Consider the following 16716-nt stretch of genomic DNA (forward strand, 5'->3'; position numbering starts at 1 on the left):
CAAGTGAGAAGTGGAGCTCATTGAGAACTCAGGAGCTGAACCCAGTCAAAGCATTGCCCAACCTGCTGGTTTGTTTGAGTTGACCAGGAGCAGAGACAGAGCAGCAGATTTCAAATAGGTAGTGTCAGAACGGGGTGGATTTTATAAGCTAAGTCCACTAAAGCCAAATTGAGTGCCCTGTTGTGTAGGGAGGCAAAGGCTATGGGACAGAAATGTGCATGAACCAAGTTGTAACTGAACTAAATTCTGGCTCAACGAACTGCAATGATGTGGCATTCTTCAAGTTTCACCCAGAATAGGTCCAGGTAGCCCCAAGACCTACTGGCCAGCAGATGAAGAAATCCACAAGCTTAACATGAGGTGTCATTTGGTACAGTGTGGTAAAAGCTTTGCTACTGTAGGGACAAGAGTGAGCTGCACATAGCCTATCATCTTGGAAATTACGTGAACTGAAACTAAGAGAAGCATTCAACAGACAACGGTGCAAGAATAGTGCCGGGTTACAGGAAATAGAGAGTGGTAAGCCAGGAGCTGAGCTATGCAGACCATGGTAGAAGTCTAACAGAAAAGCACAGATATGAGACTAGCTGGAGGAAGTGGTAAAAGTGACTGCAAACAAACCACTGTGTACCAACCACAATAAGTATAATTGAATCGCAGACCTGTGGGTGACAGAGCTTGGAAATCTGCCCCATAGAGATGAATCTGATAATCAGAAGCAAAATGACCAAAAGATGACACAAAAGCACAATTTATATTACTGAATAATCCATTGCAGAGGAGTAAAAAATCTTTGCCAACCTTCGGGATCATTGAGGAAAACATCGAGAAAATGGGGGATACCGAATTCAAAACACTTGTTTTAAAGCTTCTTATCAACATCAAGAAGCACTTAAAGAAGGCGTTCAAGGAATTTCAGGCATATATTACACAGGAAATAGCAGGAATGGATCAAATGAAAGCTGATATATCAGAAATTAAGAATAGAGTGGAGCAAATTAAAAGTGCAGCAGAGAGTCTCCAAAATGGAATGAAGGAAGCAGAACAAAGAATTGCAGAATTGGGGAACTTTCTCTCAGCAAGGGGAACAAACAACAAGCTGCAAGCAGAGCTAGGTCAAGCTGAAAAAAGTATTTAAAAACTGAAAAACACTACCCAGTACCTACAACTGTGTCACATATTACAATGTAATAAATTTAAATAAATAAATAAACTAACAAAAATTAAAGAAAAGAAAAGAAAAAGACAAATATCATTGTTAAGAGAGTCCCAGAAAATACAAAGAGAAGCTGGGTTTCAAAAGCATATTTAAAGATATAATAAAAGAAATCTTGCATAATCTGCAGAAAGAATTTGGAAACAACATTTTGGAGGGGCACAGAACTTGCAACAGGGTTGAACCAAAACAATCTTCAACATGACACATGGAAATCAAGCTCTCTTCAATCCAACACGAGGACTTGATCCTTGAATATGCTAGTGATAATGATCAATTGACATACAGAGGAATGGCAATCAAATGGACAGCTGACCTCTCACAGGAAACTCTACATGAAAGAAGAGAATGTAGCAACATATTACAGATTCTAAAAGCAAAGAATTGTCATCCCAGGATAATGTTCACAGCAAAGTCGTCCTTTGTCTTTGGAATGAAATAAAAACTCTTCCACAATAAAGAAAATTAAACAAATATGCCTCTTCCAAACCTGCCCTACACAGGAACTATTGAAAATGTGCCTTGGGACCGGCGCAATGGCACAGTGGTTAAGGTCCTCGCCTGGCAAACCCCGGGAACCCATATGGGCGCAGGTTCTAATCCCGGCAGCCCTGCTTCCCATCCAGCTCTCTGCCTGTGGTCCAGAAAGCAGTCGAGGACAGCCCAAAGCTTTGGGACCCTGCACCCGTGTGGGAGACCAGGAAGAGGCTCCTGGCTTCAGATCAGCATAGCACCAGCCATTGTGCTCACTTGGGGAGTAAATCATGGGATGGAAGATCTTCCTCTCTGTCTCTCCTCCCCTCTGTATATCTGCCTTTCAATAAAAAAAAAAGGCAATGGGATGCTGTCTGTCCATTCCCACAATGTGATAGTCTACTATAAACTATACTGTTGCAATGTTTTGGGAGATCTCAGTGGGTGGGGTGAAATTAGAGAACCGGATAATGAAAATCCCAGGGCTGATGGAACTGTTTCATATAATGGTGATAATAATAAAAGTAAAGCATATAAATAATTAAATAAAACTAAAAATAAAGGGGTTTGCGAAGGATCTGACCTAGAAATTGCAATTATCAGTCCAAACATAGGATGATATTGGAGAAAGAACAATCTGTACCCCATATAAGTGGGCACACACAGAAGAGTCAGGTCTGATACCACATGGGATAAGAGTGCTTCCAGGATCCCAGAGCAAAACTGGGAGACTCATAACTCCAACCATGGGGAGAGTGGCATTATCAGTGGTCTGTCAGTGGAGTGCATGTATCCTATTGGGCCTCCTCAGTGGCTTTGACAGAGCAACGGACAGCATATCCAGAAGCACATGGAGGGTAGGTCAGGTCATTGGATGCTATAGAGGACACCTGGTACCACAGCAGAGGAAAGAAGGCAGAACAAACTGGTCAACTACCCCAGTGAAGCATGACAGCACATATCAGAGCCAGTGGGAACTTAGAGGTGGACTGTGCCAACCAATGAACCTTGGAAAGATATCCTCATCCTTGCATCTGTGAGATCAACAGTATTCTAGAACTGTTGAAATCTCTTGAGCAGAACCCATGAGGCATGCTCCAATTCAAGGACTTTGCAATGACATCGGGTGCCATGCCCCATTCCTTGAGTACTGAGGTGTTTTGGAGGCTGCGTGTGGCTTCTCCCTGTCGTCTCTCCTTCCCCATATACAGGAAGAAGGAGAGGAAAATGAGGACACAATGGTTTCACCCATTTTCCCTTGATCCTACACCTTTTCTACTTCAATTGAATTATAAACATCACCAAAAATCTTTTTTAAAACATAACAATAAAAACTGCTCATTCCTGTTGCAATGTGTAGTTTTTTACTTTCAATTCATTTTGATGTGTTTTTTTATATCATTTCCTGCTTCCTGTTCACTTTTTCTTCTTTAATACTCCTTGAGATGCACTATCAGGTCATTTGTTTGAGATTTTGATTGCTTTGTAATCATCTCATGTTATAAAAATCCACTTCAATGTTGTTTGGCCATATATCATGAGTTGTGAAATTTTTTTCTTTTCTTTTTTTAAAGTTTTTTTTTCTACAGATTTATTCAGTGACACATAGGCCACACAGTAGCATAGTTTCTTGAAGAAACTTTTAATTTCCTTTTTCATTTCTTCAGTTTCACATTGGTCATTCAGTAGCATGTTATTTAACTTCATGGTGTATATTTTCTCTATTTCTCCTGTTCTTCATTTTTCTATGACTTTTCATTAAGGGCATATTTAATGAAAAGCCATACAGACTGTCATGAACAGGAGTGAAGATGCAATGCAGTATGCAACCCTACTTTCAACTTAGAAATGAACTTCCAATGAAACTGTTAAATATATCTTAACAATAGGATGATGGCTGTCTGCCATTGTCCATACCTACAGTGTCAGGATACACTTAAATAACAGAATGATGGACTGTGTATGATGGAATATGCAGAGGGGATATTAATGAATGGAAGGCGATTTAGGAGGTGGGGGGGGGAAATTCCAGAAATAATAGAACTGTATCATAAATGAATTAATTAAAATATTTGGAAGAATATAAACTTCCAAATTCATACTCTGAGCCTAACATTACTCTGATAATAACATTAGATATCAAGGCCGGTGCAGTGGCAACCTGGAGGGTCTGGCAGAATAGCCTAGTGTCTAACATCCTTGCCTTCCATAAGCCAGGATTCCTGCTACTCCTCTACCCATTCTTGCTTGTGGCCTGGGAAGGTGGTAGAGTTGGCCCAATGCCTTGAGACCCTGTGCCTGCAAGGGAATCCAGGGAAGAAGTTCCTGGCTTCTGGCTTTGAATCGGCTCAGCTCCTGCTGTTATGGCCACTTGGGTTGTGGACCAGTGCATGGACAATCTTACTTTCTGTCTCCTCCTCTCTGTAAATTCGACTTTCAAATAAATAAATGAATCTCTGCAACAGCCAGAAAAGGATGTTGACTACTGGCTTCAGATGAGCTCAACTCAAGATGTTATGGCTAATTGAAGAAGGAATCGGCAGATGGAAAATCACTCTCATAACTCCCAGTTTCAACATACAGAAAGCTATTAGACCACAGCAAATGGGACGTGGCCTTCTGTATAGACAGAGATCAAAATAACAGAAGTAGAGTCCAAAAGTAAACATTATTTCCATTTTTACAATGAATAATGTGAATGGTTTATTTCCATATAAGAGAGGGGGCCATTCAGTTCAATATTTAGTGCTGGTACAATTGAATAGTGACAGACGAAAAGAAAAGGGTCAGACCCTTATTTATCATTGTGTACAAAGCTAACTCCAAGGACTGGCACTGTGTTGTGAGAAATTAAATCATTTTCTGCAGCAGAGGCATTTCATATGGGTTCTGGTTCAAGTCCTGGCTGAACCAATTCCCATCTAGGCTCCTGCTAATGTACCTTGGAAATGCAGCAGAAAATGGCACAAGTTCTCAGACCACTGCACAATTTAAAGACATTCATGGAGCTCCTACTCCTGGATTTGGCTTTGCCCTGCACTCAGTGTTGAGGCAGTTTGGGAAATAAGCCATATCAGAGATGAAAATTTCTCAATCCCTCATCCTCACCTCTACACCCAACTTCATCACCGTCTCTGTAACTCTGCCATTCCAATCAATGGAAATAAATCTTTAAATCCTTAAATGCATCAACAGCAGATATAAAAGTATGCGATTCTACCATAAAAGCCACGAGGGTTGAGCGCATGGCTTCAGACTTGGAAATGGATGCCTAGAATTGATACCCAAATCTCAAACAATAAAAGGAAATACATAAATTGTACATCACCAATGTTAATAGTTTGCACTTATACAGCTACTATGTATATACCTAAAAGGTACCCAGAGAACAGGAAAAAGTAGGATGCTGCACCCTTTGCCACTTCTGTACCTGCAGGATCAAGGCATGTCTAAGAAGAGGGGTAAAAGAAATTAAAGAGTCTATGGAATTGTATATTAAGATAAAAATTATTTAGAAATAAATAATACTGGAATAAACAAAAAATGATTCACACTAACACAGAAGCTGTCAAGAGTGGTAAAAGATAAAAATCAGGAGAAATCTTACAAGCAATTTATCTTTAAAGAAATTTATCTAAAAAAGAAAGACTTCTTGCAAGTCAAAAACTTAGGAAAAATAATTCAATTAGTAAGGCACTGGAAATTGAGTAGACAATTATTGAGAGAAGGCATGAAAATGGTAAATGATGGTTAATGTGATTATCAATTTGAGGATGAACATTTAACCCAACACGGGCTATGAATTCTCTTCACTAGAGAGGTAAATGATGAAAAAGATGGAAGAGTCAAGCACCGGCAAGGAAGAGAAAAAGTTGGAACCTTACATACTCCAGGTGAGAAAGCAAAATTATACAGGTATTATGGAAAACCCTTGAAAGTTACTGAAATAGCTAAATAGAATTATTGCCATAAATTCTACTACTGAACTTATATTCAAAAGACTGAAGTGGATATAAAATCACAAATTTAGCATAAATTTTCAGAGAATGAACACAGTTTTCAAGCCAACACAATAACAATTCAAATGCCCCACAACTAATGAATCCATTGACTTAAAAAAAAATGTAAAGTTACATAATGGAATAATGTTACTTGCTGCTATGTGGAAATGATGTTATGACATACACATCAACATAGAAAATCATTGAGAACCTAACAATTATTGAAATAAGCCAATCACAAGGCAACATGTATTGCACAATTCCATTTGAATACAATTTAAGAAATAGTCACTCTGTGGAGATAAAAGATTAGTGGTACAGGGGCAAGGAGTGATGCGAGAAGGTACAGAATTGCTGGAGTGACAAAAATATTCTAGAATTGGCAATAATGATGACAACTGTACATTTAAAATGTGTACATTGTTGCTTCTGAATTACTTCTCAAAGACATATTTTAAAAAGAGGAAGAAATGGTGCAATACTTACTGACTGAGAAAAGTAAAGGACTAAAGAAATTAAGATTTAATAGCCTCCTGATGTTTTTTAAGAAAGGATCATCTGGGTTTCTGAGAGAATCAATCTTCACCCCAAACGATGTTGCAGTGACCACATCCATGCTGTACGCCTCAAAGATTCTGTGGAGAAAAATACAAGGACAATTAAAACCAGCACCTACTTGTCATTCTTGAGCCACACATGCAGCAGGAAGTGTTGAGAAAGCACATGTCAAGCAAAACAGCAGAGAGCCAAACAATTCCTGTATCACATCTAGAGGCAGGCATTGAGGCTCAGGGGCTAAGGTTTAGCAAGCACATATCACCAGTCAGAATTCTGTTTCAAATCCACCTGACCACACTTCTGATCTAGCTTCATGCTAGCATATCCTGGAATGAAAAAGATGGTATTTTCACAGCTTGCTACCCTATCACACATACAGTACATGCATGAGTTCAAACAATTAGTCTGGTGAACCAGCAAATGGAAGATACCTCTCTCTCTCTCTCCCTCTCTCTCCATCCCATTGAGATAAACATCTTTATTTTAAAAAATAGAACTACAACCTAAATAATGATCATTATCACTATCACTCACATTCAAGCATATCAAGGGTGGAAGATACAGTTGTCTTTGCCCTAGGTAGCAGGGACTCTAGTAAAATTAGAGATGCATCTAAGCTCAAGCAGAGTTAAAGACCATAATCACACAGAACCATTTAGGACTGCAACACCCATTGGCTCCAGTGGAAGGCGGGGTTAAAAACAGAACCCACCCAGCAATTGCAACCACCAGCTGATCAGGGTGATGGACAGTGCTGGGCCCTGTACTTACTGGTGCATATAAGAATCTGGCCTGGGAACACCTCAGACAAGGTTTCTTTGGGGATCTCCCCAATTGCAAAGCCCGACTCAGAACCCTAACCATGAAAGGACAGAAGATGGAACAAGTTAATCAACCACATCTGCTATAGGTTGGCAACAAAATACTGGGCAAATAGAGATGCTATGATGGACAATGTCAATCAGTGGATGTTTCAACGACCTCATTGTGGTTGAAGAGGCGAGATAGGCAGAGATTCATAACTGGTGAACTACTGAAACCACTTGCACGAATATCTCAGAGCATGCCCTCATGCGGGACTGGGGTGGGTGGGAAACCGGGTGGGTCTTCTCCCTCAATATCCCCCTTTACCTCAGATACAGAAAGAAAAAAATATGGAAAGAATAATCTCACCCACTTTCCTGTAGCCCTTGAACATTTTTACCCAAATTAACTATGTAAAGATTGTCAAAAATAAATACATAAATAAAAGGAAAAGAAATTTCAAGTAAAAGATATACTTCAGTATTTAGCATTTTTTAAAATATAATCAGCAATTCCATGAAAGCATTTTGGTTCTTCCTACACACATACTGGAACTCTCCTGGCATAGACGCTGCTTCCCGATTTGTACCAAATTCTTTCCTTAGTTCGCAATCCCAATTCCATACCATCTTAAAACAAAACAAAACAAAACAAAATAATGTTCCTTCTTTCTACGCATGAATTTTGTCTCTCAAATAGCCAAAGTGACAGCCAAGCCGGAACTGTATTATGTGCTCTATTGCAAGAAAACCCAGTCTGTCCACAACTTCCTTTGTGTTGTATGTGACCCTTTCTGGTGAAATCATTGGAGTTGTAACACAACATACACGCTTTTCTATGCTCACTCTAAGGATTCCAGAAGGGAAATTTCAACTCCATGCCATGTAGTGAAAGAGCCCAGAACCCCACAAATACATTCTTACTCACTTGTTCAAATTGACAGGCATGCCTTTCTCTGCTTCCTGATTCAAGTTTTTCACCAACACATCTCCATGATGGACAATGATGGGTAACATCTAAGTGTACACACACAACACCAGCCACAGTGAGATGCAGAGAGCCAGGTCACAAAAGGAAGTAGTGTTCTAATGAAGCAGGAGTGACAAAATGACTCTCTATATATACCACTTAATCCACAGTTAAAAGTAATTATTCAAGTCAAAAGAATTGGATTATCAAAGCAGAGGTAGCTCACCAACATTTTTAATGAATGCAATTCTCTTCTAGATTATAAAGACAAAAGATCAGTTTAAGAAACATTGGTGCCAATAAACTTTCTGCTTCCAATGAACTAGGGTTGTATTTCCATTTTTTTTTCCAGCCTCAATTAGGTCTAATTTATTACCTCCTTGATTTTTCCACTACTGAAGGTTGGAGACAAGAGTATTCTCATTCTCTTCCATTCTTCATCCTCAGAATTGGTGACGGATTTTTTCATAAATCCCATTGGTCCAAAAGACTAAAATTCAAATAAATAAAGACATTTTGCCCAGCATAAGTTCTGAAGATCATCACTGTTGTAGATGCTTATTACACACAAATCAGGCATTTCCAAGTATTTAGTAGAAGTCTTCCAGTTGGTATGCTAAGTTTATGTGCTCAATAAATATTATTCTAAATGCCTAGCCTCATAAGAGAATAGATGTGCTGTGGTCTGAGGCATTTATTTTCCATTTCCCCATAAAAATCAGTTAGCCATATATCAGAAAATATGTCATTCAGGAGACTAAACAGAAATAGAAACATCCTCTAACATAGAGCAGAACAGAAATCAATTGCTGATGCACATCCAGATGACCAAAAAATCCTGCATGTTTCTTTGAAACAATTTTGTTTTGCACTCTTGAGCTACCCACTAAACAAAAACATGCACATGAACAACAACTGATAAAAGAAGAGAACTTTCCTTAAAAAGTAAAAATGCATTTCATTTAGGTTTATATATTATACTTCAAGATATTTATTTCCCCCCAAACCATGAAATCATAGTTTCAAACAAAGAACTAAACATTGAAATCCTGTTATTTACAGCACAATGCATGGAATGGAAATTTATTATTATATTAAAACCAATAAACATTACACAGAAAAGCAAACCCCAAATGTTTCTCTCATGTGTAGAATTTTTATAACACATTCTGAACAAAAAGGAGGCTTTGAAGCACTGCAGCAGGAAGTAGAGAAGGATGTTGAATGGCAGGCATCATAACACTGTGTCATAATACGATTCAGCATCTGATACAGTGGCACATCCATACTTCGTTATATTGACCATCCTCAGACTGGCCTAGCAATTCAAAATTCTAGGAAACATTTTCCAACTTGTAAAGCTATACTTTGTTTTAAAATGAACATTTCCAATACTTATGCATAAAAAAACCCTAAAATCCAGAAATTCAGGCAAATTACCTTAACTTAATGAAGAAGAATAAACATACTGTTATACAAAAAAGACCAGAAGGAAAGATTTTCAGTCAGTACACAATGTAATGGGGAAACTCAATATTTCCCATTCCCATCAGTCAGAACACAAGACCAATGCACAGAAATCACCTTCATGTGAAAACTTGTGAAGCCATCATACAAATACAATTGCAGTCACTTCTGATGAATGTAAACAATTGAAATAGAAAGTTCACCAGATACATATATAGATATAGATGAGGATATAGATATATATAGAGATAGATGTATAGATAGAAAGATAGATAGATAGATACTAGATTCTCGATCTATCTATCTATCTATATACTGATAGAAATATGTTAACGAAAGGAATCCAAGAAACCTAACACAGGGGAGAGGCATGCTATGGTCATAGACTGATAGACTCACAACTCTCAGGACACAGACTCTAACACAGTTCATCTGTGGGTTGTTGTAGATAAAAATGAACTATCCTAACTTTGTATGGAATGACAAGAGACCAAGAACAGCTAAGCCAGTTCTGAAAAATAAGGTGGGAGAATTCTCTCTACCTGTTAAGGATTATTATAAAGCTACCATAACCAAGACACTATGGTATTATTGGAGGATTAGACAGAGTGATCAGTACAACAGAGCAGATGATGAAACCTAGACCCACACAATCACTCCTAACTGATTTTCAAAGGCGATAAAGCAATTCAAGGAAGTGAGTGAAGGAGTGTTGAAACAATTGGGTAGCACATAGTCCAAAATTAACACTAGTCGAAACCTCAAACCTGACATAAATGTTAGGTCAACTTAGATTCTATGCATAAAGCTTAGCTATAAAATTGTAAAAAAAAAAAAAAAAAAAGGCAGAAGTGCTAGGCAAATAATTTTAGATTTGATATCAAAAGCACAATGAACAAAAGGCATGCATGAGACTGTCAGGCATTTTGTTGTGAGTTCATTCTTGTATACCAAGGCCCTTATGAAGGCACAGTAGAACTAGATCTTTGTTAATTATGGGCGGTACAAACAATAGTGATTGGAGGGACATTGTCTCCTACATGGTTGGAAGACACTCCAGTGGCATCATAATGGACTTGGGAAAATTCTTGGAAGAGAGACATTGGGAAACTGCAGGGGATAAAAGAGAAGAGGGGCGAGAACTTGGTGGAGAAAGAAGAGACACCAGCGCCAAATAAACTTCATTTGAAAAAGCTTAAAAAGTAAAAATTTTAAAAAATATTTTCATTCAACTTTGAAAAAATAAAGGGAACATTATTCAAAAACTAAATATAAAAGTAAAAATTCCTGTAAGGAATCTGTTAAAAGTAATGTATGAGATACATGTTGTGGCCCTAACAAATTGTAAGAGGGAGTCTCTGTTGTAATGAAAGAATTCTCATCTAGTTTGTGCTGCTAGTTACACAAATCTACATATCTGTTCCATGTGGTTAGCTACACACACACACACACACGTAGAGGGGGAGTGAAACATGAAATCTGATCTGAATAATGTTTGTTCTCTACTTGCCACTGGAGAAATACACTAATTACAAAATGAAATGAAAAACAAAATGAAACTTCCCTGATAATTTTGGTACTATGTTATTTTAGAATAGAAGCTTAACAATTAATACTTAAACTTGAATAATAAGCCATGCCTACTCGTCGGTTTGTGAAGTTGGAGTAACATTCTTTCAGTAGCACTGTTTTCAGCAGGTTTGGATCAGTGATGACCAGCACAGGCTGTTGACCATCATACAATCTATTATGGGAAAAACAGAAATGATTAAACACAGCAAGCCTAATGCAATAGCCACAGCCAAGCCCAGGAACGACACTTTGATGCTAGTGTCATGTTTCTCATACTCCCTTTGTATAACACAGTGCAACATCCCTTTTTGGTTCAAGTTAGAGTAGGATGTACATAAGATTCCAACCACAGAAGACACACTAGTCATCATAAAGGCAAGATCACCCAAGAAAAGGAAAATAAATTTAGAAACGAAATAGCTCATCATGAAAACCACACATCTAGAAATAGTAACTAGATTGCTGCCATGGTGGCATAGCAATTGAAAATCATCACCGGAAAGACTGCTCAACATTAGAATCAGCTCCTACGTAGCAGCCTGGGAAAGCAGCAGAAGATGGCCTATGTGTTTGTGGCCCTGACACCCATGTTGAAAATTGAATAAGCCTCTTGGCTTATGGCCTTCCTTGTTCTCATACAAGCTATTTTACCACACAGGAACTCCACCCCCAGAAGGAAAATATCTCTTTCTCTGTTTCTCTTTGCCATTATGATTATGAAAACATAATGAAGAAATATTTGAAAGAATTTTAAAGTATTCCTTACATCTAGGTTCAAAGACTGTAAAAGATAAGAGATATATGCCACACTTTCATTGTGAGTCCCTCTGTGATTTTGAACTTGAGATGCATACTACATTGTGTCTTCATGTCTGGATATGATAGTCTCTGTTACACAGCTACTATATATACCTTTACATGAAATCCATAAGACAAGATTAAGAACAGGAAGAAAAACAGAAAATTTGCAACAACATTAAGTCAAATATGGCAGTGAGCATTTCCCTACTAGTGATGATGGCAGTCAGTCACCACATCCTATACTGCATTGGCTGAGTTCAAATTGAAGCTCCAACCCTAGATTCCATATGATGCATGAGAAGACACTGAGGTGCAAAAGGTGATCACACGGGTGGTTGCTTCCTGTCACCCTCATGGGAGGTCTGGAATATGATCCTGGCTCCTCCCACCTACCACCCATTATCTGCAACCAGACAAACCCTAGCATTCCTTGGCATTGGTGGCATGAAACAACAAATGGCAGAGATACTCTTCTCTCTGTGTGTCTCTCAATTTTTAAAAAATGGTATTACACAAGTAAAACACAAAGGCAAGTGAATCATCTAAGACTGACAAATACTAAATCCTGCAAAGGGAATTTAGGCTTGAGTGAAAAGAGGTCCAGTACTGAATGTTTTCAGAACAGTTTTCTCTGCCATGTCACCTTGGAAGCTCCTGAGGCAGCTCTAAGAGTTTGATGAGACAAGACCTGAAAATGAAACAAAAAAAAAAACAGGAAGAGGCAAAGTCTTCTCTCATTTGCACATAGATTCCAAGCCTATCAGTTATACCTCTTCATGAATGCTGAAAATGAAAAGTGTGCCCTGCGTGTCATCAAGTATATCAACCCAAGAGAGGCCCAACTAGTTTAAATAATCCTATGTTTATTCTCTAGATTCAGGAGAAGAAAGCAAAGAAATTTGTATGCTTATCTTTACTGAAAGCATTGGTTTACATTTTTTAAAAACTAAAAAGAAATCATACAGTTACAGAGACTAATACATACATATATGCATATATATTGCATAGATATGATGTATATGTACAACATATTTACTTGTACCTCTCAATTGTTCTCTCTTTCCTAAAGAATTCAATTCACTCATTCATTTTTTGAAGGTATATTCTACAGAGATGGGATGATGCAAAAGTAAAATTTTCAATCTTCTGATTCCCTCCCCAATTGGCCATAAATGCCAGAATTCAGCTGAAGCAAATATGTGAATAGGAGCTTCTTTCTAATTTCCCATCTGGGTCAAGGGCCCCAGTTGTTGAGCCACTTTCCACTGCTTTCCCAAGCAGTCAGCAGAGCGTTGGATCAGAAGTGCAGCAGCTGGACACCAAATTCAGACATTGACACCTGGGCTGTATGCAGTCCTTGGTAGAACAAGCCTTTACAACTTTACCCTGGATAAGCTTGTATCAAAAGGCTCTGAGCCAAGGTTGTCCCTTATACAGTGAGTACCTCACCAGAATGAGGACGTTTTCCAAATACTCACCCCCACATATTTCCGTATTTTTTATAGCATTTCATGTCGAAATGCCACACACCCTGTGAAGGCAAGTGAAATGAAATGTGATTATTATTGTAAACAGAGTAAGCTTGATCTCCATTAGAAGCAAACTGAACAAAATGCAATTACAATTAGCTTAATGCTGTTATACTTTAATTATCCAGAATCTCAAAATTTGCTGACACCAGGAGAAAAAGAGAGAAGACATTTGAAGTGCAGAATTCTAAGGCAATCTTGAGTTTCCCTGATTATTGTGGAAACCCGGTGGCTTAACCTTGTCTACAGATAAGACGTAACCCTCGTCACTGTGAAGAAATTTCCTGGGCCTCTGTGGTCTCCACAAATCTCTTAAACCAGCAAATATTTTCCTCCATAAGCACTTGAGGAAACTGAGGCTTGGAGAAAGCTGTGAGGTTCCCAAGGATCCATCCACTCACTTCTCTAGGTCTCATGAAATTTCTAGACTTCTGACAGAGTTAAAGAGCTAATGATACCAGTCAATCTGTTTGCTCTCAAAAGTGTAGGTCACCCTTGGGTATGTTTTTGGTGAAAGAATGCATGTGAACTCATCTTCCAGCTTTGAAGTAGAATATGGGCAAGATGAACAGATATCACATCACCTTTATACACACAGAACCCAGCATATTATTTTTTTAAAAAAATATATTTATTCTTATTACAAAATTAGATATACAGAGAGAAAGAACTTCCATCCAATGATTGAGAGAAAGAACTTCCATCCAATGATTGACTCCCTAAATGACCGGATTGGCCTAAGCTGAGCCAGTGCGAAGCCAGGAGCCAGGAGACTCTTCTGGGTCTCCTGCATGGGTGCAGGGTCCCTAAGATTTGGACCATCTTTTACTGCTTTTGCAGGCCACGAGCTGGGAGTTGGATGGGAAGCAGGGCCATCAATATTAGAACTAGTGCCAGTATGGCATTCTTGCTCTACAAGGCAAGTTCTTTAGCTGCTAGGCTACCTAATTGTGCCCCGACCCAGGATATTATAATAACTGCATATGGACGTGCATTCCAGCATAGTAGCTAAGTCACCTCTCAGATTTGTGTATCTGTGTCATATGTCTGAACCTGCCTCCTCACTATAAATTTCTACTGTTACATATCCTCGGCTACATGAGGGATGGCTCAACTATCAAGGTACCTCCATTCTACTCAGAAGACCTGGATTCAATCAAACTCCTGAGCTTCTGACCCAGTGTATTCATGGATATTGAAGATATTTGCAGAGTACACAAGCATGTCAAAGCTGTCTCTCCTCTCACGGAACTACTTGTTAACAAATAAATACATAACATCCATCCAATATTCTTTTCATAAATAGCTATGTGCCTAATAAAGTTTCAAAGCTGTGCATCCAGAAGAGACCAAACATTATTATGATCTCTGCTACAATCAGGAAAACTGGAGTCTAGAACACGGAGGTTCATCAATCAACATGGGGTCCACATGCTGCCTTGTGCAAATACTAAGCTTGGTGATATGTTCCTGAGAAAGTGCCACAGAAAACTCAAAGTTCTCTTCATAATGTTCACACAGTGTAAATATCAAGTCACAGCTGAACCTTGAGTGTTGACCTTCAGTTGAACTTCTGTGCTTCTGACCCAGTGTAGTCATGGATATTGAAGGTATTTGCAGAGTACACATGCATGTCAAATCTGTCTCTCCTCCCCAGAACTACTTGTTAACAAGTAAATACATAACATCCATCGAATATTCTGGTCGTAAATAGCTATGTGCCTAATAAACTAAAGTTTAAAAGCTATGCATCGAGAAGAGACCAAACATTATTATGACCTCTGCTACAATCAGGGAAAACTGGAGTCTAGAACACGGAGCTTCATGAATCAATATGTTGTCCACATGCTCCATTGTGCAAATACTAAGCTTGATGATATGTTCCTGAGAAAGTGCCAAAGAAAACTCAAAGTTCTCTTCATAATGTTCACACAGTGCAAATATCAAGTTGCAGCTGAAGACTGAGTGTTGATGAAACACAGACATGCCCTTTTTAATTTTTTATTTATATTTATTGCAAAGTCAAATAGATAGATAGATAGATAGATAGATAGACACATACATACATACATAGCAAAGAGACAGAGATGAAAATCTTGTGTCTGATGTTTCACTCCCCAAGTGACCACAACGACCAGATCTTTGCTGAACCAAAACCATGAGCCACAAGATCTTCCAGGTCTCCTATGTGGATACAGGGTCCCAAGGCTTTGGGCAATCCTCAATTGCTTTCCCAGGCCACAAACAGAGGACAGCCAGGATTAGAACCAGAGCCCATATGTGATGATGCAGCATTCGAGGTAAGGACTTTAGCTGCTTGGCCACCACAGCAGAGCCAAAATGCCCTCTTTCACTGAGGCAAATTGAGGATTTTGAATGCAGACTAAACTTCTCCATCACCTGGAAGTGATGCACACATCTGTCATAAAGTTATTAAGTTAAAACTTGCCCCTGTGGTGAACTTCGTTCCATAAACCATAACAGTCTATGGAAATATGTGAAGAAAAGAAAAGTTGAAATGACACTCACCTTGCGGTAACCCATGATCGTCCCCAGGAAAGGTAGAGGTGTTGGCCCAGGAATGCCCAGCTTCTTAAAAAGGCCATGTGTAGAGGTGCCATATCTGTAAAATCAAGAAGGAATCATGTCACAGGTGTAACAGAGTTTTTAGTGGACACCTGTTCAGATACCAGAATAGACAAGCTAGGGAGGTAACACATAGCCAAATGATTAACAGCAGAACTCAATATCTACTTCCTCATTACAACAACTCCACCAAGAAGTCGTAATGATTTGATAAAGACTCTGAAGTCTTCAAAGTCCCAATCCTGGACTGAGTCCCTGAAAATCTCCCCCAAATGACAGTGGTATTGAAGGTTCAGGCTGGAATGCCCGCAAGTTATTTCATTCACTCATAAATACAGTGAGAATTCCTGTTCTGGGTCCACACTGGGGAAAATAATTTTTCTTTGCTCTGAGTACAAGTTGTTGCATAACTGCCTCCAACAAATATGGAAGTCACTATGATTCTCAGATGTCATTATTCTTGCAGTTTGCTTTCAATTTTAGTCTTTACATTCTGTTTCTATAACCCATATCCTATGTATGGCATGGCTCTTCCTAAATTTGCCTTCACACCATATGCATATATATTATATATGAAACATATGTTATTGTTTGAAATTCATGTTTGGGGGTACTGCCCTATATGTAAGATATGAACAGGGAGAAAACTACTCAAAACGAATTATTGCAATCCCCATTTCCACAAAATTAAAGTTGTGCACGCAGGTTTCATTGGCCATAAAAAATGTGAGCAATTTTC

General features: G+C 38.7%; 1 protein-coding gene across 2 annotated transcripts in view; it reads right to left on the reverse strand.

Annotated features, from left to right (window-relative positions):
• The window catches only part of LOC121151415 (cytochrome P450 3A6-like), a 33565-nt gene that overhangs the window by 14212 nt on the left and 2637 nt on the right, over positions 1-16716 (reverse strand). The window contains exons 2-7 of one of the 2 annotated variants that reach the window (XM_040972744.1): positions 15921-16016; positions 13341-13393; positions 11134-11233; positions 8399-8512; positions 7981-8069; positions 6178-6326 (exon numbers count right to left, since the gene is read on the reverse strand). In XM_040972744.1, the coding sequence (XP_040828678.1) occupies positions 6178-6326; positions 7981-8069; positions 8399-8512; positions 11134-11233; positions 13341-13393; positions 15921-16016 (601 nt within the window). Of the gene's footprint in view, positions 1-6177; positions 6327-7980; positions 8070-8398; positions 8513-11133; positions 11234-13340; positions 13394-15914; positions 16017-16716 lie in introns of those variants that run through there. The other variant, XM_040972745.1, reaches the window with a different exon arrangement.

This window comes from Ochotona curzoniae, unplaced genomic scaffold, assembly GCF_017591425.1.
Source record: "Ochotona curzoniae isolate NIBS_2020 unplaced genomic scaffold, NIBS_Ocur_1.0 contig_2321, whole genome shotgun sequence".
Classification (NCBI taxonomy): Eukaryota; Metazoa; Chordata; class Mammalia; order Lagomorpha; family Ochotonidae; genus Ochotona; species Ochotona curzoniae.